This window comes from Piliocolobus tephrosceles, chromosome 9, assembly GCF_002776525.5.
Source record: "Piliocolobus tephrosceles isolate RC106 chromosome 9, ASM277652v3, whole genome shotgun sequence".
NCBI lineage: Eukaryota > Metazoa > Chordata > Mammalia > Primates > Cercopithecidae > Piliocolobus > Piliocolobus tephrosceles.
The window spans coordinates 23,004,024-23,031,014 of NC_045442.1; the positions used below are offsets into that span (position 1 = coordinate 23,004,024).

At 39.4% G+C, this 26,991-nt stretch overlaps 1 protein-coding gene and 1 non-coding gene across 2 annotated transcripts in view; both read right to left on the reverse strand.

Annotated features, from left to right (window-relative positions):
• The window catches only part of SMC3 (structural maintenance of chromosomes 3), a 36,234-nt gene extending 21,988 nt beyond the window's left edge, over positions 1-14,246 (reverse strand). Inside the window, exons 1-9 of the mRNA XM_023206598.2 lie at positions 14,090-14,246; positions 12,958-13,033; positions 8,271-8,309; positions 6,603-6,670; positions 4,554-4,625; positions 4,133-4,212; positions 3,338-3,416; positions 1,028-1,145; positions 149-324 (exon numbers count right to left, since the gene is read on the reverse strand). Of these exons, the coding sequence (XP_023062366.1) occupies positions 149-324; positions 1,028-1,145; positions 3,338-3,416; positions 4,133-4,212; positions 4,554-4,625; positions 6,603-6,670; positions 8,271-8,309; positions 12,958-13,033; positions 14,090-14,104 (723 nt within the window). The 5' untranslated portion in view covers positions 14,105-14,246. The remainder of the gene's footprint in view (positions 1-148; positions 325-1,027; positions 1,146-3,337; positions 3,417-4,132; positions 4,213-4,553; positions 4,626-6,602; positions 6,671-8,270; positions 8,310-12,957; positions 13,034-14,089) is intronic.
• Positions 5,556-5,654, reverse strand: LOC111538958. Its single transcript, XR_002730525.2, has one exon. It is a non-coding gene; the product is annotated as a small nucleolar RNA U13 (small nucleolar RNA).
• Positions 14,247-26,991: the final 12,745 nt, after the last annotated feature.

Consider the following 26,991-nt stretch of genomic DNA (forward strand, 5'->3'; position numbering starts at 1 on the left):
CTAAAAGAAAAAACTTGCTGACTAATAAATTCATTGAGAGGTTAAGTTTCTATTTAAAATCACCGAAAAGTGTAATTACGCCTTGAGTTTAACAAATTCATAAAAACAAAATTAATCTGATTTTAAGTGTCAAAGGCAAATATTTTACCTCATCAAGTTTAGCACGAGTCTCGTTAAGTTCCTGATTGTAAATGGTATATTCCAGGGCTCGTCTCATTTTATCCCACTTCTGATACTGAGCTAGTTCTTCCTTTTCTTCCTCTAAAGTATGTAATCTCTCTTCAATGTATTTTAACAACTCATTGATTTTTTCCCGTTTGCCCTCTTAAAAAAAATGAGGAGAGAGATGGAAGAATTGAATAAAATTTTTATGTAATCACTTCTTCAATATATCTTGAATTAAATTATTCTTAAGAACTGTAGCATTATTTCTTTGATGTAATGTGGTAACCAAATTTAAAATACTAAAATAGCAACCCATTTATGCTGGAGGTTGCAAATTTTTTTCTGTGAAAAATCAGACCCTGGCAATGACCTTGGGCAGTAGATATAGGTAACACCCACAAGCTTAGGATTCCAATAATGGAATGCTAGGCATAAATGGGTTCAGATCCTTCATTATGAAAAGCAACAGAGAACAAATTTACACATGGTGACACTGGTTCTTTTATAACATATAGTAAGGGCCTCAGTTTAAGCTTCCTTTTAAAAAGTCAGTGTGCCGGCTGGGCGCGGTAGCTCATATGAGTAATCCCAGCACTTTGAGAGGCCAAGGCAGGCGGATCACCTGAAGTCAGGAGTTCGAGATCAGCCTGGACAACACGGTGAAACCCTGTCTCTACTAAAAATACAAATATTAACTGGGTGTGGTGGTGGGCACCTGTAATCCCAGCTACTTGGGGAGCCTGAGGCAGAACAATCACTTGAACCTGGGAGACAGGTTAAATATTCCTATCATGGAGCTACTCTGTCACAAAAACAGTAATTTGCAACAACAACAAAAAAGGCAGAAACACATTTATTTTACCTGTTTCTTTCATTAAGGAGATGCTTTCTTCCTTTCGTTCATCATACACTCTAGTACCAGCTACTTCTCTTAATAGCTTTAATCTCTGAGAATCTGGTGCTGTTGCCATCTGGTTGATCTAAAATTTTTAGAAACATAATCATTATATAGCTGTAGCCTCCATTTAAGAACAAGAACTCCACGTTGAAAGGTTTTTAACACACATGAAGGCTGGGTATCCCTTATGCAAAAGCGTTAAAAACCACAAGTGTTACAGATTGTATATTTTTTCGGGTTTTGGAGTATTTGCATTTATACTTACCAGCTGAGCAACCCAAATCCAAAAATTTGAAATCCACATTGTTCCAATAAGCATTTCCTTTGAATGTTACATCCACATTCAAAAGGTTTCAGACTGTGGAGCATTTTGTATTTCAGACTTTTGAATTTGGGACATGCCAAGTTTTAAATAGATTATGATTTGCCTAATGTCATTTGTATAGCACATATGCCTACATATCTATGTTTCCTTTACTTAAATGAAATTTACCAAATAAAATCCAAATACAACTGTTACGTTCATAATTCTCCTTTATGAAATAGGGCTAACAAGTGAAGGAGTTATCTCACACCACTATCTTTTTCTCAGTCAATATGATAAGGTATAAGAGATGAGCTCCATTCTCAAAAAACAAAGTATTTTGTAAGGGGAAACCATCACTGACTACACTTTTTTTTTAAGCTATAATAATATACTAAAAGTACAATTCTCCCCCACTTTCCATGGGGAATTGGTTCTAGGACCCCCTGCAGATACCAAAATCCAAGAATGCTCAAGTCCCTTATATAAAATGGCATAGTATTTGCATAAAACCTATGCACATCCTTCCATACACTTTAATCTCTAAATTATAACACAATATAAATGCTATGTAAACAGTTATACTGTAGTTTTAAATTTGTATTATTTATTGAACTGTTTTAAAATTTTATTTATTTTAAATATTTTTGATCCATGGTTGGTTGAATTTGCATATGTGGAACCCACAGATACAGAAGGCTAACGATATGACAAAATGGTATGCTTTAAATAAATATAGAGAGAATGGTACAACTTAAGTGCTGTGCAACTTAATATATAACAAGTATCCCTAAACATCAAAAATGATACCACTGCATTAAAAAATTGAAATTATCTCTAAGAAAATACGGTCTATCAAAAGTATCTACATCAAAGAATCATCCTTCAGATCCTCATTATTGTGCGCTCCAATTATACATATTCGTTCAAGCAATTTACTCACTTAAATATTATTTATCAAATGGCTACAACATATTTGCCACTGCTGGGCACTGGAAAAGAGCAAACAAAGCAGAAAAGGTCCCGCCCTCCTGGAGCTTACATTCTAGTGGAAAAAGACAGAAAATAAGTATTAACAGTATAAGTGTTACGAAGAAAAACAAAACAGATTAAGGAAATAAAGCACATAGGGTTGGGGAGACGGCAATGCTTTTAGATGAGGCAATCAAGGATGGCACAGGGGCAGAAACTGAAATGAAGTAAAAGGGCCTACATTGAGAGCAGAGGGATCTCAGAAAAGTGCTCTTTCAAATCAGCCTCCGTTTAAAAAAATGCCTCCCACAAATAGTAAAATCGGAAAAAAAAACTTGTTCTTCCAGTACCACATTTTCTAAAACTGAAACTCCATATTCTTCCTAATCACTTCTTCTGAATGCTAACTTTCCAATACATACCAAAAAAAAAAAAAACCTACAGTATAAAATAAGTGAATATTCTCAGAATTTTCCCTAGTCCAAAAAAAGTGAAAGTATATGAGAAGAGAGCAGAACAATCAGCTAAAAAAGTATGTAGTTTGGCTGCTGAAAAAATGTAAAAAAACACAATCCCTATTAGGGAAAACAACATGTAGCAAAATAGCAGATTTCTGGTAATGTTAGCTTTTCAGTATTTTAATTGTGATAAATAACTAGGTAACACAAAATATTAATTTTAGAAAGTTTTTCAAATGTGATTTTTATAGAATTCCTACAATATTCTTAATTATTGCAACTTTCATAAGCCAATAATGTCTTCCCATACTTTCACCTCAGTAAGTAAAACCAGTCACTAAGAAAACAAGATCCACTTAATATGCTGAAATACTTCCATCTCAACATGCAATGGACAGACCTATTTAGTACTTTATGGCCATGCAAAAGATATGGCCATTTTTGCTTCAGCTTAACCACTCGAAGCAATAAACCAAATTCATCACTCAAGAATTACTCAGAAAACAAATTCTATTAAAAAAGGACATACAATTGTTTTACCTTTCCTTGTTTAACAATATAATAAGGATTGCTTCGAGAAAAACCAGCGCTTTCAAGGAGGTTCATCACATCATTTTTCCTGTTGACAAACAATGAAATTACTTTCAGGTAATTTTAAAGCACCACTAAGCAATGAGTAGACTAGCCCCTGGGTTGATAGCATTAGGGAGGGCAGATCAGTAATTAAACCAACTGTATCATCCTCAGAACTTTCTGATTCTTACGTTTATCCTCTATATTGATTTGTCAAAGATGAAGCAAATATTCCCCATGTATGAAGCAGGTAAAATAATACTTTTACTCTTTTGTAAGGAAATCATAAAGAAAAATGCGGCTGGGCAGTGGCTCATGCCTATAATCCCAGCACTTTGGGAGGCCAAGGCAGGCAGATCACAAGGTCAAGAGTTCAAGACCAGCCTGCCAACATGGTGAAACCCCATCTCTACTAAGAATACAAAAATTAGCCAGGTGTGGTGGTGCGTGCCTGCAATCCTAGCTACTCAGGAGGCTGAGGCAGGAGAATAGCTTGAACCCGGGAGGAGGAGGTTGCTGCGAGCCGAGATTGCACCACTGCACTCCAGCCTGGGCAACAGAGCGAAACTCCATATTAGGAAAAAGAAGAAAGAAAAATGCTGGCTGGGCGTGGTGGCTCACGTCTGTAATCCCAGCACTTTAGGAGACCAAGGTGGATCATTTGAGGCCAAGAGTTCGATACCAACCTGGCCAACATAGCAACACGCCATCTCTATTTAAGTACACATTAATTTTTTTTTTTTAAAAAAGAAAAATGCTTACGTGACCATCTTCTTGTCTAAGAAATACTGATCCTTTTTGGCACCAATAACTCTTCGAAGTGAAACTTCCTCTTTATCGATCTAAGAAAAAATATAAAAGCCCAAAGTTTAATAGTGAAGGAGAAAACTTTTTAAATAAGGCCATTTTAAAGTCCTTGATCGTAACTATTTATTTTAAAATTTCAATTATCTCACTAAAGATAATACTACGAATACTCAATACTCTTAACCAAGACACTTTTCACAACAACTTGTACATTCCCATTTGTTAACAGAGTATTCACTGTAATTTTAAGATAAAATCAGTATATAAACTGTAATTATAACAAATTATAAAAGCTTAAAAAGTTTCAAAGTATGAAGAAGATTAGCTACTCCAATTAAATTCTCAACATTACTTTAAAAAAAAAAAAGTTACTTACTGGTAACCGGTTGTCTGAATTATCAAAAATAATCTCCACAAAAGCAGAAATAACACGAGGACCAGTACCTTCCTAAAAATGAAAAAAGTGAGAAATTTGCCACTTAAGTAGTATATTCATGCCCTTTAAAGGATTCTTAACGTCTAGGGCATAATAACAAGTCTGATTCAATGGAGAAAAATTTCTACTAGACTCATATATATACACACACACTAATGTCTCTGCTGTTTTGGCAAGAGGGATACAAACTTTGGGGATATCCTGAGAGAGATAGTATATATTCCTCTTGCCAAAACATCAGAGATGTTAGATTAGGGTAACAAAAATTCTCAACCAAATAGTTTTTGATTCTAAATAAAAAATAAGAATTATGCAAGACATGTCAAAGTTAGATATCCTTAAATTTGATTCTACAGACCACTTTATTAAACTGCAAGACTGGGGCCATTTAATCCTATCTATTTGCTAATACCTAGCACATCATGAGACTTTTACAGTCTCATTTTAATGCTGCAAAGAAATCCTAATAAATCATGGGATAATTACCAAAAGTCTGTTTTTTAAAAAAATTTGAGACATTCTACAGTTTTAAATCTATTATAGAAATACACACATTTAACGTGTCACATTTAAACCAATCTGTAACACAAAAACTATGGTACCAAGTCCAGATACCTTCCAGATTATAGAAACTGTTACTATGCAGTAAAATCAATGAAGAACTGTACCAAAGAGGTTATTTTAATGCCAATCTGAAAAACCTAAAAAGTTTTCTATGGGAAATGAATTCTGATTACTGGGCTACAAATTCAAACTAAACAAGGGGAAAAGACAGACAAGAGATAAACAAAACAACTTCCTATGTGTGAGAAACACTGTTAAGATATATTGAGGAATTTCATTTTCTAGTCTTTAATAAGCAATATTCAAACCAGAAGGATTAATTATATCATTTTTTGTAGTCTTTCACGATTTTCTATCCTAAAATTCCTTTAGTCCATTACTCATATTTTTTCTCAAACATCCTAACAAGGTTTGAGGGAGGCATGACTCACATGAACACGAAAACCCAATCATCGTGCTTATGAATTACAAAAGGACCCATTTAATAAAATATTCTAACTCACATTACTGTAAATAAACAGGTGGTCCCCGACTTATGATGGTTCAACTTAACAACGGTGTGAAAGCAATTTACCATCAATAGAAACCATAATTTGAGTACCCATAAAATCATTTTTTTTTTTTTTTTTTTACTTTCAGCACAGTATTCAATAAATTATACGAGAGATTCAACACTTTATTATAAAACAGACTTTGTATTAGATCATTTTGCTCAACTGTAGGTTAATGTCCATTTTTGACTTACGGTATTTTCAGTTTATGATGGGTTTATCAGGACATAACCCCACTGTAAGTTGCAGAATATCTCTACTGTTTTTCATACTGGAAAATGATGTTTACTATCTAAGTACAAACATGGCTAAAACAACAAACAACTTGTATGTTGTTTAGTCTGCAATGGTTGTTTCTCTATGCTCCCAATTTTTGGTTCTGCATCTTAAAGTTCCTAATCTCCAATCTCAAACTCCTCTTTCTCCTCAGCAAACCTGCTTTTAAGGCTTTGCAGATCACATCCTTAAAGAAATTTATATGGAAGACATACCCACCTGTAGGTAAATCCTATAATTTTCTCCTAAACATCGTATAAAAATTAGGCCTTTATCTGGCATTAACATGTTAGGCTAAATTTCATAGCAGAATAAAACACTTAGGAGATATATCACGTCTCCTTTAAGAAATTTATATGGAGGACATATCTATAGGCAAATCCTGTAATTTTCTCCTAACCACTGTATAAAAATTGGGTTTTTATCTGGCATTAACATGTTAAGATAAATTTCACAGCAGAGTAACACACTTATGAGATAGATTGTGTCTGGTTCACAAAGAATCTGAAACTTGAACAAATGCTTTTTTAACCAGCATGGAAAATTTATTTTTAAAATACATTTAATATCAATAATGTCTTAAAGCAGTCTCACTCACATGCAATAAAGCCAACCGCTGTTCCGGACGAAGATGACTAAACTCATCGCTGAGAACAAACTGAATTGCTGGAAATACAAAAACAACTATTAGTATACCCTAAAAAAGTGTTTATAACTTATTCATAACTTCCCACACCTCAGTAGAATATAGTGTGTCTGGTAACAGACAATGCAAATAAATTATGTTTCATATAGACAAAAGGAAACGCAGAAAACGTGCCTGCACATAAGACTAATCAGGTAGGAAGTGATATAAGAAAAATACTGAGTTTTCATTGAAACATTTAAAGAAAGAAAATAAAGAGAAAGCACTGAGATACATGAAAAAAGACAAGCAAAACTAAGGTATACTTCTGGCCCAAAGTGCACACTGACCAGATTAGATTAACACTGTATGTGCTTTTTTCCCCACTAGACATAAATGATATGAGTTAAAATCTTTTTTAACAAAACAGAATGTATGAGAATATGCTTAAGTGGATACTTTACCAAAATAAATAAAACTAAGGAAATACAAGGAAATGTTTGAGATGCCCAACTTCTACTACACTTTTTATACTATACTGAGCTCTGTAAGAAGGGGCCATTCCTTCTTCCATATAGAATACCTAACTGGACCACCCTGCCTAGGAAGTGGAACTCTTTTACTCAGCTGTTCTTGTCCCAGTCCACCCAAGAGACCTCTGGCATTGTGTGTTTGGGGGGGGGGGGGCGGGGGCGGTGCCCGCATCAGCAAGTACGGGCATAAACATTAATGTGTGTGCTGTGGACACAGGTGGGGGTGAGGAGACTTCACACTGCCCTCAACCCTGAAGATTCTCAAATACTTCCACTTCAGTCCACTCTCATCATTGCCAAATTACAACCATAACAGGATATACAGGCTACAGAGTGCCTTTCAGATTCATGTGCACAGAAGGGACAGAACCTTTACTCTTACTAAGCCAGTCCACTAAATGCTCCTTTCCCTCAAGCATTACCCAACTAAAAAGTTCATATTTTTCAACTTACTCCTTGACAGTCTAATTTTGTTAAAATGTTTTTCTCCTCAAAGGATTTGTTAACAGAGGCATTGCTATTTATACTTAAATGCAATTTATCTTTAGAGAGAATTTTCAAAGCTCTACTTACTATCTCTAAACTGACAACAGTCTGTTCAGTTTCAAGTTTTTTATACCTCTTCATTCTTTACAAAGATGACTGGTTTAGAAAACGTTTTTTAAAAGGTGAAATAAGAAAGATGAACCATTTTCCAAAACAATACTATCAACTATTCTACCGCATTTACATACATTTAAAATATGCATTTATAACATTTATATATTACATTCAAGTTTAAAAAGCATTTTCATACTTACTATTGCATTCCATTCTTACAAACCATCTAAGGTAGACAGGGCAAACATCCAAAAATCTCCATTTTTAAAGTGAAAAGAACAATTTGAGAGGCTACGTGTTTTGCCAAGTCTCACACAGCTAATCAGTCACTGGGTATAAAGCAGAATTCAGATCTGTACATTCTAAACCCTCTACACTAAGCTGCAATCCCATATAAAGTATTTCTTGGGTTTCATGCATACATAACCTCAGAAAATTAATGATTCTAACAAACTACCCTAAGATACCCAGGTCTTAATATATTTACAATTCAAAAAACAATACCTACCATAAAAAAAGTTACTTTTTCCAGATCCATTTCTGCCCACTGGAAAATTTCAAAAAGTACCAGTTATTTTACATAAAAACCAATAAAATTAAAACTGTTTACCTTTTTAAAAATACTCAAAATTTTTAAAATCCAATTTTCTAATACATCTTAACATCTGGAATTAAACAACCGTGAATAAAAGAAACCAATAAAACAACCATAATCACCAAATGAATTCAATTTTGTACAGACTTCTAACAGTTTTTTCTTTAAAGATATTTCACAGTTGATCCTTTTCCTCTTACCCAATAGCTTACAATGAATAGGAGTAGCTAAATATACTACCTGGCTCTTATAATTTATCATATTACAACGGATATATAATTCTATTTTAACTATATATATGTTTAACAATTGAAAGAGTCATATATTGCTAACATTCTAAAACAATCATTTAGAATCCTTACAGTGTTCTCATGTTTACAATCAACCCTATATTATCATGTGTAGTCTCACAGAACCACAAAAGTATAAATAATTTTAAGGTACTTTTTGACTAACAAAATTCAAATATAAGCAATTCAATATTTAAAAGGATATCAAATCCTTTTAAGTAAGTATATTTGTTTAGTGAAATTTTCAGTGTTAAGACTCATAAATAACTACGTCAGTCTTCTCAATCTTGAGCCAGAAATATTCTGAGCAAATTAACCACACAGTTACCACCTTTAATGCAAAGTAAATCCCAAAAAGATCATGTCATGCCAGAAAGGACACACTTTTTTAAAAAATGCGTATGACAGACGTAGGAGCCAGCTTGAAGGGGGCTTTCAGTAGCTAAATCTAAGGGTAATCTGAGCACCAAAATGACTAAATAAATTATAAATCATTGGTGGGGGGAATAATCCATGCATCCATACCAATAATAAAAAGATAAATAAGTAGGTAAGGAAGGAGGAAAATTACCAAATGCCAAGTTGTAAATGTGAAAGGAGATCTGGAAATGAAAAATCATTTTGTGACCATCAGAATAAAGGCAAGGGTCATCAACAGATGCTAAATGTAGGCACAAAGTTTGAAAAGGAGCACAAGATTTACATGGTCCAAAAGCATCTGCCTATATTACTTATTAGTTGCAAGGGAAAAATAATACCTACACAGTGGAAACATTAGACCTTGACTGGGTGATCAAAAGTAATATTAAGAGTCAGACCTCATGTGCCTCCAGATGTGATATCCTGAAAGGGACACAACGTCACTTATGTCTTAAGTCTCAAAAATAACAATGTTATAAAAGACAAAAGCTGTGGAAATGATCCAGATTAAAGGAGACTAAAGAAGCATGACAACTATGCAACACCTGCTCCTAAATTAGATCCTGTACTGGAGGGGGGAAAATGCTATCAAGAACATTTCTAGGTCAGTCAACATAACTGGAAAATGGACAGATTTTTACTATGTATTAAATTTACTTAAGTTGTAAACTGTACTTTGATTATGAAAGAGACTATCCCTCCTCTTAGAAAGTACACATTAAAGTCAGAGATAAAGGACTGCGGTATAAATAACTTACTCTAGGAAAAAAGTGTGTAGACAGTGGAAATGATATAGCAAGTGGGAAAATGTTAACAATAGGTGAATCTAGGTAAAGGGTTTATGAGTAGTCTCTGTACAGTTCTTATTGGGGCAATTTTTCTGTAAATTTGAAACTATTTCTAAATAAAAGTTTAAGATGACAATTTATCATTAAATGAATAAATATTTCAAACCATAATCCATCTATAAATAACTGAAATTTTAAGAATTTCTTTGTAAGAATTACTCCTACCTATAGAGTGGAACACTACATAGCAATTTTAAAGGATGCTGAATATTTAATAAAGAAAGATATTTCAAGATTTATCCTGAAGGAGAATAACAATTACCAATAAATTATATGATGAACCCATTTTTATTTAAAAAGGCTTACTTACAGATGTATACAAAGACTAAAAACAAATTGAGGTAAACACAGTTTATATGTGGCCCCAGATTCATCTTTCTCAACCCAGGCCTTGGCTGCCAATCAATGGAGAGGCTCAGTCTACTAATACCTCTGGTGGATTCAAGCTACCTTGGGAGTACATTCAGGTACTCCTGAATTGTGAAGATGGAAAGGAGGCTATAACTCCCTGACTACTTCCGGGTGTTAGTTCCCAGGGCACCACAATCCAAAAGTTTGCAAGCATTACTGCCGGATGTAGAAAACTTTGACCAATGAAAGACAGGTGCCAGCAAACAAATCCTTGTCCGAATCCAAATCCATTCCTCTATCATCTGACCTTTCTCAGGCATGGTGGGTCAACAAAGTCTGTAAGTTATTCAACATGACTGCAAACCACCTGTGTCTTCTTTAGAACTCTGTGACCAGCTTTTCTCTTCATTCTCGCCCTCAAACTGCACCTCCCATTAAAGCCTTAGCAGCTAAGCCTGTCTGTGCTGTTTTCTAGGAAACCAGGACTAACCACAAGTATAGACATTATTAAGAATGGTTATCTCTGAAGAATCATGGTGTGCAGTAAAAAACAAAGAATGGTTACCTCTGGGTAAAAGGATTATAGTTTATCTTAATTTTCTTCCTTTTAGCTTTTCCATAACGTTCTATAACTAACATGTATTTCTTTTGTTAAAAGGTTAGGGGGAAAAAATCCCTAAAAAGATACATGTTTGATGCATATACCCAACATCAGTACAAGAGATATTTTTTAATAGTCAACATCATTCATCAATCAAAGTGGTATGCTTTCACCAGATATTTTTAAGGCAAATCTCAGTACATAACTACTTTTGGTCTTTCTTACATTACTAACGTGCCTGGTTTTAAAACATGTTTAATCAGTAGTTATCTTGGGTTCATTCGTTTTAAACAAAACCATTTTCCTTTGTAACAGTGACTATTAACAAATCTAATGCTGCAATCACAGTAGTAAAACAGCTAACTGATAATAGCTAAAACAATGGTATTTGATGGACCTTATAGATAAAATGTAATCATTCTAGCTAATAAATTATTTTACAGATGATTTATAAAATCACACAAATGAAATATTAAGATACTTATTTTAAGGTGCAAATTAAAGAAAATAGAAATCTAGTAATTCTTATTTTTCTACATTTCTAAAGATTTCCCGACTGATGAAAAAAATCAGAAAGTACTTGTATGTAAACAAAACCCCAGTACAATTAAGCCACCCTATGGCATGTCAATTCAATTAAATGACTTCAGTAGATAGAACACAAGCGGGAAAAAAAGTATGTCTTCTTTATTTCCAACTACAAGGCTGCTATTGATAAATCGAGGGCAAAAAAACTTGACTTCAATTTTATAATTTTATACAAAATAAAGTATGATTCTCTAAGGGTCTTCTGGAAACATTACTAATATGAATCTCACCTGCGTGCCACAGACTGAATTGTGCTCCCCTGAAACAACTGACACCTTAAACCCAAATGTGATAGTATTTGGACATGGGGGCCCCTGGAAGATGATTATGGTTAAATGAGGACATGAGGATGGGGCCGTGTGAGCACACAGCAAGAGAGCAGCTGTCTGTAAGCCAGGAAGAGCGCCTCACCAGAACCTAACCATGCAGGTATCCTGATCATGGATGTCTGACCTCCAGACTGTGAGAAAAAAAAATATCTTGTTTAAGCCACCAGTCTATGGTATTTTGTTATGGCTGCCTTAGCAAACTAATATACCGCTTAGTCTGGACTCTGTACAGCAAAACTGCATCAATAGCAGTCTGGTTTTCTGGTGTCCAGAAGCACTCCTTTCATCTATCCTGTAAAATACTCAGCAGAATGTCAGAAAACATTTTTGTTAGCTGTATCAGCAAAATGGACACTACAACCTGAGCCATCTATAATGACTACATATTGTTAATGGCAATCACCATTAGCCCTTTATCCTCACACTTACATAAGGTTTCTCATTTAATCTTCCCAACAGCTCTGAGACAGGTTTACAAACAAGAAAACTGAAACTTCTCAAAGTCTCAAAAAGAACATAAAACTCGGATTTTTTTTTTTAATTATTATTATACTAGGGTACATGTGCACAACATGCAGATTTGTTACATAGGTGTATACATGTGCCATGTTGGTGTGCTGCACCCATCAACTCGACATCTCTATTAGGTATTTCTCCTAATGCTATCCCCTCCCCCAACCCCCCACCCCCCTACAACTGGGATTGGAACCCCATTCTGTTATGCTCTAAAGTTTATGCTCTTCCAATCTAGCTACATGGTCTGTCCTTAGAGACACTGAATTGGAGGGGGGGGGGGCGGGGGGGAAATCCTGGGATCTACTTTGTGAATAAAAACTGTCTTGTCTCTGAAATAAGGCAACCGCCAGCATTTTAAGATATATAACAAGAACAGAAGAGCGCAAATGCTTTAAAACACTCTTACACATACATACAAGGCTACCCAGATAAAAAATGGGTAACTTATGAGTGTCTTATCCAAACATTTTAAGTTTATAAAAATAAGCAATTCATCAGTGCAATAAGACAGAAAAGTTATTTCACGCAGAAAAATATACATAACTTTACTTAATATTCAAAGACAATTCCTGTCTCCTTAAGCCAAGACACAAATCGACAGAATTTACGTTATCTCTCTAGACTATAAATATGACCGAGTAAACCAAGAACACTTACCAATCACATTATGTTTTGAACTGAAGGGATCTACAATTGTTTGATCTCTGTAACTTCGAAAACCCTGGATAATCACCTAGTAAATAAAAAACATTTTTGAGAACTCACCCCCCCCAAAAACAATACATTAACCTTTTTTTCTTGAATTTCTTTCTTGTTTCTCATTTAATGCAATATAGAAAACCTGCAATTTCATATAAGAAAAATTCATTTTGGAAAGTGGTGATTAAAAATCTGCTAAAAAAAAAAAAAAAAAAGTCCATTCATCGGTAATCTTTGCCAGTGCAATGCTGCTGGGTTTTATTTTTTTTAGGCGTTATAGCTGTCAACCTGTTAAGGATCTTTCAAAATCAAGAACACTGTGTGAGCCTAACTGGAACACTAAACACTGCAATACAATACCAAGTCTATCCAGCAGGCCAACCGGCCCCAGCTCTCCTGACTCCAAGACCACCGAGTGCTGCTTTCAGTCACCGGCCAGCCAGAAAGAGCCCACGTTCCAAAGCAGTGCTCAGAGGCCGACAGATCCAACAGAAAACCGTCTCCAAGGCCGTGTGCCTGGGCTCATCTTTGTGGTGGACTCCCGCGCGGGAAGACCATTTTGACAGAAGTAAACAACCGAGGGAGGCGGCGCTCCGCATCCTGCAAGCAGGAGGGTCCCGCTCACTTCATGGGTTAATCCGGGAGAGGAACGGCCCCCCGCAGTGACAGCTGACACCCCAGCCTGTGCCCCCAGGGCCGGGGAGGCCACGTTTCCACACATCGCACACACATGACCCGTGCGAGGCCACCCGTGCAGGACCACACAGCCCTTACCGCCCGCGGCCGCCCCGGCGCGGTGCCCCCGCCAGCTCTCGGGCCGCCCGGGAAGGCCCAGTCCCACCCAGCGGCCCGCCCGCCCGCCCTTCCACACCTCTCGGAGATCCTGCCTCACCCAGACCCGCGCTAGCGGGGAGGCCCGGGCTGCAGAGGAGCACCCCAATTCTCCGCGACCCCGCAGCCACAGTCCCCGCCCAGCCCTGGTCCAGCCTGTGAGGAGAGGGGAAAGGCTGCGGGTGGCGCCGCAACACTCCCGCCTCAAGGAGCGGTCCCTACCGGCCCATGACTGGGTGGAAGGACGCGAAGGCCTTACCTGCTTTATGTACATGATTCCGGGCCCCTGGCCTGGAAGGAGACTTGCCCCGGAGCAGCAACCGCGCGGCTGCAGAGTCAGGTGAGGCGCCTACGCGACCCCTCCCCCAAAGCGCCGCTCGCTCCCCTCCAGCCAAACAAAATGGCGGCTCTCGTGGAGGCGGAGTCCGCGCCTCGGAAGGAACCACCTTGCAGCCCTCACAGGGCGTAGGAGGAGTCAAGTTCAGGTCTGCTGTTTCTTTTAGGCAAAACCAGTCTTCCACAGCGTTGTTTGATGGATTTCATTTGAATATAGAATTCTGTAGCTAATGCTTTCCTGAGACTTAGTCAAAAGCTTCACTCGGAGAAGCCATGACCGTAAGGTTGGTCCGTACCCCCTCCGAGCGCGGGGCCAATGGTCGCGTCCACGAGGGGGAAAGGTTCCGCGCCAAAGCCGAGTGGGAGACTCCGAGGGCCAGTAGCGCTGCGGGCCGTCGGCCACGTGATTCCGCACTGTTTAAAAAAGCGGACCGCGCGCGGTGTGCCAGTTCTGGAACACATGGAATGCTGGCGACTGTTGGAATTCTGTGCACAGAGTCCCTGCTGTCCCTTTGTTATAGCTCTCCCTAGGAACATTTACAATCTTAGCACGCCCCAAGCTGATTCTGAACTGCCCACTCGCAGGACAACCCCGGAGGGATTTGTCCATGCTCGAAAATTTGTTTTCATATGTGTTAATTCCCTCCGGAACTGTTTCTACTCTGCCATCTGCTATAAATCTAGGCAGATCTGTATAATTGCAACAAAGATTTAGGTACGGCTGAAAGGTTTTAACCTACTTTAAAAACAAAAAAAAACAGCCTGAAAGATTAGGTGCTAGTGGCAACCGTAGGTCTATCTGATCCCTATCAGTCTTGGTAGAAAAACATCGTTTGTTTAAAAAGTGGATCTCTGAGCTCTGAAATTACTTGCTGGGAAGAGAACAAAATAACCCAGATCATCCCCAGCCCTCCAGCCCGCTGCTGGAGGCAATTCTGGCCCTGATTATTTCTAGATTGAACTATTTTTGATAGCCTCCTAACTGCCTCTGTTAACCAGGGTATCTTCCTAGGAGTCCTTTATGTGGAGCCCGGATAAAATCCTATCCAGCCCTTGGTTTAAAATAAATAAATAAATAGGCCAGGTTGAATGGCTCACTCGTGTAATCCCAGCACTTTGGGAGGCCGAGGGGGGAGGATCACCTGAAGTCAGGAGTTCAAGACCAGCCTGGCTAACACGGTGAAACCCCCGTCTCTACTCAAAATATAAAAATTAGCCAGGCGTCGTGGCGGGAGCCTGTAATCCCAGCTACTCCGAAGGCTGGGGCAGGAGAATTGCTTGAATCCAGGAGGCAGAGGTTGCAGTGAACCAAGATTGCACCACCGCACTCCTGCCTAGGCAACAGAGGGAGACTCTGTCTCAAAATAAATAAATAAATATTTAAGCATTTTCTTTTCTTTCTTCTATTTTTTTTTTCTGACAGGATCTCGCTCTGTCACCCAGGGTGGAGCGTAGTGGCTCGGTCATGGTTCACAGCAGCCTTGAACTCCTGTGTTCAAGCCATCCTCCCACCTCAGCCTAGGGCTGTGGCCACCAAGCCCAGCTAACATTTTTTTTTTTTTTGGAGACTGGGTCTCCTTATATTGCCCAGGCTGGTCTCTATCTTCTGGCCTCAAGGGATCCTCCCACCTCTGCCTCCCTAAATGCTGGGATTACAGGCATGAACTACTGCACCCAATCTAAACATTTTACTTCTAGATTTTAGTTGTATTATTTAAAGCTTAAGCCAGATGTGGTGGCTCACACCTGTAATCCCAGCACTTTGGGAGGCCCAGGTGGGTGGATCACTTGATGTCAGAAGTTTGAGAACAGTCTGGCCAACATGGCAAAGCTCCATCTCTACTAAAAATACGAAATTAGCTGGGTGTGGTGGCGGGTGCCTGTGATCCCAGTTACCTGGGAGGCCGAGGCAGGAGAATCACTTGAACCCAGGAGGCAGGGGTTGCAGTGAGCCGAGATTGTGACACTGCACTCCAGCCTGGGTGATAGAGCAAGACTCTATCTCAAAAAAAAAAAAAAAAAAAAGTTTTAAGCCTCTAATTCCTAGTCTACAAAATGAAGATGATAAAACTCCATCATATTTAGAATTACAAACAGGGTGCATAAGATAATCCTGTTTACCTAAAATTGTTTATACATATGTAGGTAAAATATGAAAAGATGGTGACTAAAACATTTGAATGGCTTTCACAGTGATGGGAGTTTTACTTTCTTCCTTAGGCTTTTCCATATTAAATGAATCTTATACAATTAGCTTATATTATTTATATAGGCAGAAAAAAAGATCAGTGAAAAACCTAAAATAATCAAAAGGTGAGCCGGGCGCGGTGGCTCAAGCCTGTAATCCCAGCACTTTGCGAGGCTGAGACGGGCGGATCACGAGGTCAGGAGATCGAGACCATCCTGGCTAACACGGTGAAACCCCGTCTCTACTAAAAAACACAAAAAACTAGCGGGGCGAAGTGGCAGGCGCCTGTAGTCCCAGCTACTCGGGAGGCTGAGGCGGGAGGCTGAGGCAGGAGGCTGAGGCAGGAGAATGGCATAAACCCGGGAGGCGGAGCTTGCAGTGAGCTGAGATCCAGCCACTGCACTCCAGCCTGGGCGACAGAGTGAGACTCCGTCTCAAAAAAAAAAAAAAAAAAGGTGATTTTGAGAATGTAATGCTTTTGTTTATGTTTATGTATTTTTTGTCTGTCTCTGCAAGAATATAAATCCAAGAGAGAAGGGACTTCATTTTGTTCCTGCTGTTATTTAGTAACTAATTCACAGAAAGTACTCAGTAAATACTTATGAGTGAAAAATGCACAGAAGCAAAGTACTTACCACTGTGCAGGGCTCACATATGCCAGCTATTGGTGTTTAAAAGCTCCCTATGTCCCCATTTCACCCACCTTTCATCCCTCTTAGGAGCATCATTATCTTCTAGTAAGTACGTAGGCGTAGAACATATTGATCTCCTTTAGCCAGGATGAATAGTTCTTCAAACCTATGAACTATCTGGAAGCAAAGGGACATTCCTGAAAGAAATTGCCACCATAAAGCAGAATGCCAGCTGCAGTGCCTACTAGCTCATAGCTAAACAACGGAAAACTGCAGTCTTTGAAACAGTGCCCCAAAGAATTAAAGAAGCCTGTGACTAACAAATTCTTGAATTTGCAGGATAGCAGATGAGAAAAGAAACAACTTGCTGAAACTCCCTCCACTTGTAATATTAAAAAACTGGCTGAAATTGCTTGGAACCAATCTGACCAAGTGGAGTTTGTGCAGAATGATTTGCTGACATCACAGCCTGAATTTCCAGTGCATGGTTCATACGAACTCCCCCTGAATTTGACACATGATCCATGTGGTGGCACGAAGAGGTAACTGTGCATGCCTCAGCACTTTCTAGACCTGCCCTTTCCTTCTGCCAATCACCTACTAATCCCAGAATCCACCAATGAATTTTTTTCTAATAAAATTACTACCTTAAACCTAGCACAGAGAGACACATTCGAGCTGGATTCCTGTCTTTTTAGTCAACTTGCAATAAAAAGCTTTTCTCAAAAACCTGGTATCATAGTATTGGCTTCTAGCACATCAAGCACTGAGCCCTTTTTGCTTGGTAACATCATTTCACATCTAAACATCCCATTAACAGCACATGGCATCACCTCAGTGCTTTTCTTTCTCTCTCCCAGCCACACCTCGGATTGATTCAGCATGATCACTTAGACACACTGGAGTGGGAGGGAGGAAAAAGAGACATTAATCATAAGTCTCTTTAAGAATAGAGTCTTTAATGCTCAAAGCACAGACACATAGCAATCATAATCCCGTATATTTGTGTAGCTCCTCACCCACTTCAAAGTGCTATCATGTGTATGGTCTGTCTTAGGTTTTTCTCTGATGCTGTGAGGAGCAAGAGTACTTATTTTGCATTGGGTTGGAAACCCAGGGGTCTTATGCTGACTCCATTTGACAAATTCCATGACTTGGGACATGTCATTTTACCATGTAACTTTAGTTTTCCTGTAAATAAAATGGGAATATTCTCTGCCTTTCCAGGCAGCAAAGATGCAGATAGAGATTTGCCCCAACAGGCAGTGATCAGACTTTGGGAGTGCCGGCTCACATCCCGGTTCTACCACTTGCTGACATATGACCTGGGGAAGATTAACCTCCTGAAGCCTGTTTCCTCGTCTATAAGTAAAGATTTTAATGACATCTATGGAAATTTCCTTGCAGATAAATTAGGATGGTTTATTTAAAATAACTGGCACAAGACATAATGTTAGCTATTTGTATTATTAGTTCATAGCCAAACTTGTATTCAGCAAATCCCTGGGAAAAGACAGCAAAGAGCTTTCAGTTTAGAAAGGTCAAAATGCCAGGAGAAAACTGACCAAAGACTCTGGGACCACCCAACCCCTCATTATTCATTTATTCATTCGTTGAACAGATATTTACTGCTTACCTCTAGCGTGAGTGTGTCTTTTTTTTTTAAGACGAATCTCGCTCTGTCACCCAGGCTGGAGTGCAGTGGCGCAATCTCGGTTCACTGCAAGCTTCGCCTCCCCAGTTCACACCATTCTCCTGCCTCAGCCTTCCCAGTAGCTGGGATTACAGGCACCCGCCACCACGCCCAGCTAATTTTTTGTATTTTTAGTAGAGACAGGGTTTCAACGTGTTAGCCAGGATGGTCTGGATCTCCTGACCTTGTGATCCGCCCGCCTCAGCCTCCCAAAGTGCTGGGATTACAGGCGTGAGCCACCGCGCCTGGCCTGAATGTGTCTTAATAGTGTTGAGGAGGAAGAAACTTTTCCTCTGCCCTTTTCATGTTTATGGATGAGGTGTGGAGTAGGGGGTATCCATGAACAGAAGAGGGCAGGAGCTTAAGACTTGGTGGTGATCGCCTGTAGTCCCAGCTACTCTGGAGACTGAGGTGGGAGGATGGCTTGAACCCAGGAGTTCAAGGCTGTGGTGAATCATTAATGTGCCACTGCACTCCAGCCTGGATGACACATTAGCAAAAGAAAGAAACAGATTTTAATCACTTACGTACATGTGGGAGTTCACAAAGAAATGTGACTCAAAAAGGCAGTTACAATTTGGGGCTTAGATACCCCAAATGGAGTTTGAGACCAGCCTAGCCAACATGGCGAAACCCCATCTCTGCTAAAAATACAAAAATGACCCGGGCATGGTGGCCTGCAACTGTAATCCCAACTACTAGGGAGGCTGAGGCAAGAGAATTGCTTGAACCCAGGAGGCGGAGGTTGCAGTGAGCTAAGATCACGCCACTGCACTTCAGCCTGGACTCCATCTGAAAAAAGAGAGAAAAAAAAATCCATTTTGACTGTGTGCTCATTGGTCAGGGAAATAGCCACAGGATGGGTTTACGGACCCAGTGCAACCAATGTGAAACAGACTTGAGCCAGGACTTCATTTATCACCTGGCCTTTGTAAGCCTCCACTGGATCAGGGGAGCCATAAACATGTTTGAGCTCAGTGTCAGCTCAGATCCTATGTCCAACAGCACTCAAAAGATCCGGGTGTTCCCCTTTTCCTAGGGTTCAGTACTCTGTTAAGTTTTAGGGTCAGATTGAAGGAAATGATACTGAATATACCCAAAGAGAAAATACACCTTCCTTAGGACTCAGCTTCCCCTTCAGTTGATAGGCTGTGGTGTGAGATCTGCCTCCCGTACATAAACTGGATGAGGGGTTGACACTTCCCATTGCGGTGACTGATATCAGCCTGTGCTCACTCAAGCCTAATCTAATTTGGTATGTAAGTGAAGCTGTACACACTGTCACTGGCAGCCGACTTATCTCACTCCTAGGACAACATGGGCTATGAGCCATAGCCACAAACTCCTATGGATCATAGACTTAAACACGTCTAAGACAAAATTATAACGGATTTAGTTTAAAGATCTTAATTGGCTTTACTTGTGATTCTAGAATCAGGCAACACCTCCTTCTATGAAAAAGAATGCATATTCTGGTGAGTTGAGCAGAGGATCACGGCTTTCTAGGTAGAAAAGGGCTGAGGAAAGCAGACAGAAAACAAAACACAGTTGTTTCAAAGTTGCTCTCCTTGTAAAGGTTGAAGCAGAGGAAGCTTCCTCATCGTGCTGGCTAAAACAGGCCTATTTGGGAATTTGGCTATTTTCTCTCTCTCTTGATTTCTTGAAAGGTCAGATAAACAACTTAGTTTTGGCGTGGTGATGTGGAACTTCAATATGAGTAAATCAGTTTTGGTTTGGTCTATTGGGTCTAGTGCAGGAGCTCCATGAAAACCAATGACCTTCTATAAATTTTATTTAACAAACCTAAGAGCTAAAATTGCAAAACTCCTAGATGAAAACATAGGAGTAAATTGTTGTGACTTTGTGTTGGCAGTGGTTTCTGTAATATATAGCCAAAGCACAAGTAACACACACAAAGAAGATTAATTGTACTTCCTCAAAACTGTTGTTCACTAAGAGAAGTGAAAAGACAAGCTATAGACTGGGAGAAAATATTTGCAAATTACATACCTGACAATTTACGTGTGTGTGTGTGTGTGTGTATCCAAACTACATAAAGAACTCTTACAACTCAACAATAAAAGACAAACAACCCATTTTAAAAATGGGCAAAATATTTGAATACACATTTCTCCAAAGAAAATAAACAAATGGCCAATAAATGTGTGAAAAGATGCTCCACATCATTAGTCATCAAAGGAATGTCAATCAAAACCACAATCAGATACCACTTCATACCCACTAGGATGGCTAAAATAAAAAGACAGACAATAACAGGTGTTCGCTGGGATATGGAGAAATTAAAAGCCTCGTGTGTTGCTGGTGGGATTGTAAGATGACGCAGCCACTTTGGAAAACATTTAGGCACTTTCCAGAATAGGAAAATCCACAGAGACAGAAACAGGTCAGTGGCTGCCTGGGGCTGGGGATTGGAAGGGAAGGTTTGAAAATGGAGTACAGGTTTGTTTTTTAGGGGAGGAAGGGAAGTGTTGAAAATATCCTAAAATTGTATTGTAATGATGGTTGCACGACTTCTTGAATATAGTGAAAACAACTCAACTGCATACTTTAAATGGGTAAATTTTATTGTATGTGAAATATATCTTAATAAAGCTGGGAAAACCTAGGAAAAGATTTCAACAGTGAATCTTTTAACCATACCAATATTTAGACCATGTACAGATGACAATGTATAGATTATCTAAGTCATTCTTGAACCATTTCAGAAAATATAACAGTGCTGTATCTAATTGAAATACATTATAATTTCAAATGTACTATTGAAATCTCAGGTTTAGATCATCTTTACACAAAGCTTGAGCTATTTAGATTAATGCAGAAATCCAAATTCTGGCATAGAATCAAATATGCCATGTTCCAGATTCCCAACTTTTTATTCAGTAGTAACTGTATCACTAGAAAGTTCAACACAAAACTACATTATTTAACAATATTGTAAGCTGATACATTTTCTGGTTTAAATTATCTTTCATAATTTAAAAGGCATTTAATACAAAATCCCTAAATCTAGTATTTTTGGAAGAAAGCAATGAAATGCAAAAAACAAGTTACTAAGAAGAGGGAGGTCTGGCCAGGCATAAGTGGCTCATGCCTGTAATCCCAGCAGTTTGCGAGGCCGAGATGGGCGGATCACAAGGTCAAGAAATCAAGACCATCTCGGTCAACATGGTGAAACCTCATCTCTACTAAAAATATAAAAATTAACTGGGCATGGTGGTGCGCACCTTTAGTCCCAGCTACTCAGGAGGCTGAGGCAGGAGAATCGCTTGAGCCCAGGAGGCAGAGGTTGTTGCACTGAGCCGAGATCGTGCCACTGAACTCCAGCCTGGGCAACAGAGCGAGACTCCGTCTCAAAACAGAAAAAGAAAAAAAAAAAGAGAGAGAGAGAAGTGAACTACAGACACATGATGCAGGGACATGGGTGAATCTCCAAAATATTATATTGCGTGTGGCTGGGGGTGGTAACTCATGCCTGTAATCCCAACACTTAGGGATGCAGAGGTGGGAGGAATGCTTGAGCCCAAAAGTTTGACACCAGCCCGGGCAACAAAGCAAGACCCCATTCTCCACAAAAAGGAAAAAATGTATGTATTATACTGAGTGAAAATAGCTTTCCCCTGATGTATACATACTGTATAATTCTATGTATATGAAGTTCTTGAACAGGTGAAACACATCTAAGGTGGAAAAAAATCAACTCTGACAAATGAGAGCACATAGGTTCAGAAGAAAATCAGAAAAGTGATTGCTCCAGGGAGAGTTGGAAAGAACCAGGAAGGAACATAGGGAATTTTCTGGGAGATGATGATAATGTTCTGTATCTTTATAGAGATTTGGATTCCACGGTTTATGCATTTGTCAAAACTCAGTTAAGAATTTTGGAGGAGCTTCTGAAGACTCTTAGGGAATGGGCAGTTACCCTGTGATTCTCCCTGAGCGTGTACATGTTAAATAAATTTGTATGCCTTTTCTCGTATTAATCTGCCTCATGTCAGTGATTTTCGAACCTCCAGGGGAGCCAGGGCCTTGGCCCCTATACCTCTCATTTCTGGACATCCAGTAACTTAGATGCTTGCAATGAAATATGTTTTTGGTAACCTTTATTTTAATATCCAGCATAACTGAAGTGGAAATTATTCAATTTTCAAGCTCCCACAGACTGTTACATAAGACTCACCTAACCCTGGAACTAAAATTCTTGCAGTTCTTCTGAATGGTACACAGAAATACTAGAATGTTCATAAAGGAAAGGACATTGACGAGGAAAAAAACACCTTGAGTCCTGTGGGGGAAAGAAAAGCCTGGAGAGTCAAGAAGCTGGAGTTCTCAACTTTCCTGAGCCTGGGTTGTATCAGCTCTAAAATGGGAATAAAAATATCTGCCTCACATGTTTTCTGTGAGTTGAAATGAGATGAGGAAGGTGGAAGACCCTAGAAACAATGACTGGCTCCATCGTAGACTCTTGGTCAGCATGGTTGAGTCACAGTCCTTGTGGGGTGAAGTGGGGTCAGGCAGGAAAGTGACGTGGAAAATGTCTGCAGACTGGGGTGGATTTGGGTTCACGAAGAGGAAGGATGAAGGCATTTCAGCAGAGGAGAAACACTCACCTGAAGGCACTGAAGTGAGTAGGAGCCTGTGGTGTGTGTTAAAAATCCTATCTAAGGCCAGGTGCTGTGGCTCACGCCTGTAATCCCAGCACTTTGGGAGGCCAAGGCAGGCGGATCAGGAGGTCAGGAGTTCGAGACCAGCCTGAACAACATGAAGAAACCCCGTCTCCATTAAAAATACAACAAGTAGGTGGGAGTGGTGGTGCGCACCTGTAATCCCGGCTACTCAGGAGGCTGAGTCAGGAAAATCACTTTGAACCGGGGAGGCAGAGGTTGCAATGAGCTAAAATCACACCTCTGTACTCCAGCCTGAGTGACAGAGAGAGACTCCATCTAAAAAAAAAAAAAAAAAAAAAAAAAAAAAAAATCCTATCTAAGGAAATCCCTGACAGCTAATTCAGCGGAATTGCTGATGGAAAGAAGAGTGCAGGGTGACTAGCCACAGAATTCTCCCTTTCTTCTTTTTTCTTCCATAGGAGATGAAAGCAGGAGTCTTGCTTTTTGGTGAAGGAGGAATGGCAGGAAAAGCAAACCAGATAAGCCACTCCCCTAGTGAAAGAGCCCCAGCCTGGAAATCAGCAACTGGTCCCAGATCCGTCACCAACTGTGCTGCAGACCCATGGGTGTAATGGCTCTGTCTGTGCTTCAGTTTCCCTGTTGGCCACATGGAAATCATGTCCCTTTATTTCGTTAATTTATTTATCAGCAAATTAAAAAGTAGGAAAACTCCCTGAACTGCATGGTTATATAAATTTAAGATGTTACTAGTGCACAGCCCAGTCTGAGTGAGAAAATGTGGTGGTGATGCGGAGAAGCTTGGAAAGTGAAAAGTTTGAAGGAACTAGCAATATGGGTTGTTGCTGAAGAATCAAAAGGAAGGCCGGGCACGGTGGCTCAGGCCTGTAATCCCAGCACTTTGGGAGGCCGAGGCGGGCGGATCACAAGGTCAGGAGATCGAGACCATCCTGGCTAACACGGTGAAACCCCATCTCCACTGAAAATACAAAAAAATCTCCGGGCCTGGTGGCAGGCGCCTGTAATCCCAACTACTCCGGAGGCTGAGGCAGGAGAATGGCCTGAGCCCGGGAGGCGGAGCTTGCAGTGATCCGCGATTGCCTCACTGCACTACAGCCTGGGCGACAGAGACTCCGCCTCAAAAAAAAAAAAAAAAGAAAAGGAAGCCAGGCACTGTGGCTCTCATCTATGGTTCCAGCTACTTGGGAGCTTGAGGTGGGAGGATCACTTGAGCCCAGGAGTGATCACAACTTCAGTGAGCTGAGATCACACCATGCACTCCAGCCTGGGCACAGAGCAAGACCTTGTGTCTACAAATAGTAATAAAATACTTTTTTAAAGTAAAAAAAAATAATTTTGGCCAGGTGCAGTGGCCAGGTAGCTTCAAGGAAAGATTTAGAAAAGAGAGACAAATTCTTTCATTGCTTCTCTCGCAGATACCTGGGAGACATTGCAAGACCTCTTTGGGGACCTTAGCATCCCAGAAGTTCTACAGTTCTACAGCTGCAAGTAATGGATTCTGCCAAATCCAGGGAGCTTGGAAAAGGTTCTAAGGCTCAGATGAAACTGCAGCCTGGCTAACACCTTGATTTCAGTCTGATGCTACCTGGGCAGAGGGCTGTTACCTGTGCCCAGACTTCTGGCCATATTTCAAAAAATTTCTGAGGCTGTAGACTCTTTCACACAACAACAATGTAGTTGGTGCAGTAAAATATCTGGTGCAATAAAGACTCCAACGACAGCAAAGGTGAGGTACAGGGCAAGGGTGAAGTGCACATACGATGTACCTTGATGTCATAGTTTCTCATTGCCCTCCTTATCTCCCCTCTACTGCTAAGAGATTCCAGTCTCATGAATAAGAAAGAGATACCTCACTATCGCCCAGTTCCTATTCAATTCTCATGGTACCCAAGAGATAGAGCTGGCACCCCCAGAGATGTTCCCAAATTATAGTTCTGTCTTGGTGATGCCTGGGACTGTCAAATCACCCGAGAGAAAACCTAGGACACTCCCATCCTGGAAGATGAAAGAAGAACATTTGTGAGAAGGTGGAATTTAGAAAAGAGAGACACACTCTTTCATTGCTTCTCTCACAGAAGAGAGATATCTAGGCGATGTTGCAAGACCTCTTTTGGGACTTTAAAGAAAAACCTTACAAAGGAGGCTTTTCAGATACTTGTAACAAGCCCTCAGAACTAAAGACTGGACTCTTATACCTCACAGGAAATACAGGTCCTCAGCCCTCCACTGAATGATGCCAGGAAAATTGTCATTATTGGAAAATCCTGGTAATTTTAAAAAGAAGTACCCAAGAAACTCTCAGTAACCTTCATTTTGCTTCTCTACTTAAAATTAACTTTGTGCCACCATAATCTTCAAATTTTTATTTTAAAAAACTCAATTCTCATATGAGCATGTGTCATAGTTTGATTTAACTTATTAATGAGGGAATCATTAAAATGACAAAGCTGGTTTAGAAGAGAATGTAAGAAACTCAAATTTACACAGGCATTAGAAAAAAAGAGTGCTGAAATATTATTCCTAGGTTAGACACAAAACTAGTAAATATTCTACAGGATGATAAACTATAACCTTTAAGGTTATCTTTTTCTAAGGGTCAAAAGAAATTCATCATATCGTATCAGTTTTCTTCCATTTTCTACAGCATTGTAAACCATCTGGGCCTTAAGCAATTGTGAATACTGAGTCATTAATTATACTGAAAAGCCTTGCAAATTTTTGTTGTTGTTATAGTTCCAGGTTTTGCATTACTTTTCTGAATAAGGACCTTGAGAATAAAAGAAAAGTTAGAGAGAAACATTCTTGGTAACCTTAAACATTCTCTAAAAGCTAAAGACCAAACCCTTTTACCCCTAGAGAGGGTTACAAGCATTCTCTCTCCACTGAGCTAATCACAGTAGGAAAATTGCAACTATTATGAAAAACCAATCATTGGAAAAATAATTGACTGAATAAATGGGTAATCCTCCATATATTGCTCTTATACTTGTACCAAATCCTCACAGCCTTCATATGCCATGTAAATGCAATCACAAAATATGTGGCCTTTTGTGTCTGACTTCTTTCACGTAGCATAATGTTTTCAGGACTCATACATGTTGTAGCATGTATCAGTTACCTCTCCTCTCCTCTCTTTTTCTTTTTCTTTTTTTCTTTTGATAGGGTCTTGCTCTGTTACCCAGGCTGGAGTGCAGTGGTATGGTCACAGCTCACAGCAGCCTCAACCGCCTGGGCTCATGCAATTCTTCCACTTCAGCTTCTGAGTAGCGGGGATTACAGGCGCATGCCGCCATGCCCAGATAATTTCGAATTTTTTGTAGAGATGGGGTTTCACCACATTGCCCAGCCGGATTTTGAACTCCTGAGCTCAAGTGATCCAACTGTCTCAGCCTCCCAAGTGCTGGGATTACACATGTGAGCCACCGTGCCCAGACTTTGCCTGTTTTTTATTTAGGTTATTTCTTTTTATTGTTAAGTTGTAAGAATTCTTTGTATGTTCCGATCCTAGACCCTTATCAGGTACATGATTTGCAAATATATTCTCCTATTTCTGTGGATTATCTTTTTACTTTGTTAATAATGTCCTTTGAAGCACATACATTTTTTTATTTTAATATAGTCTAATTTATCTGTTTTTTTTTTTTTTTT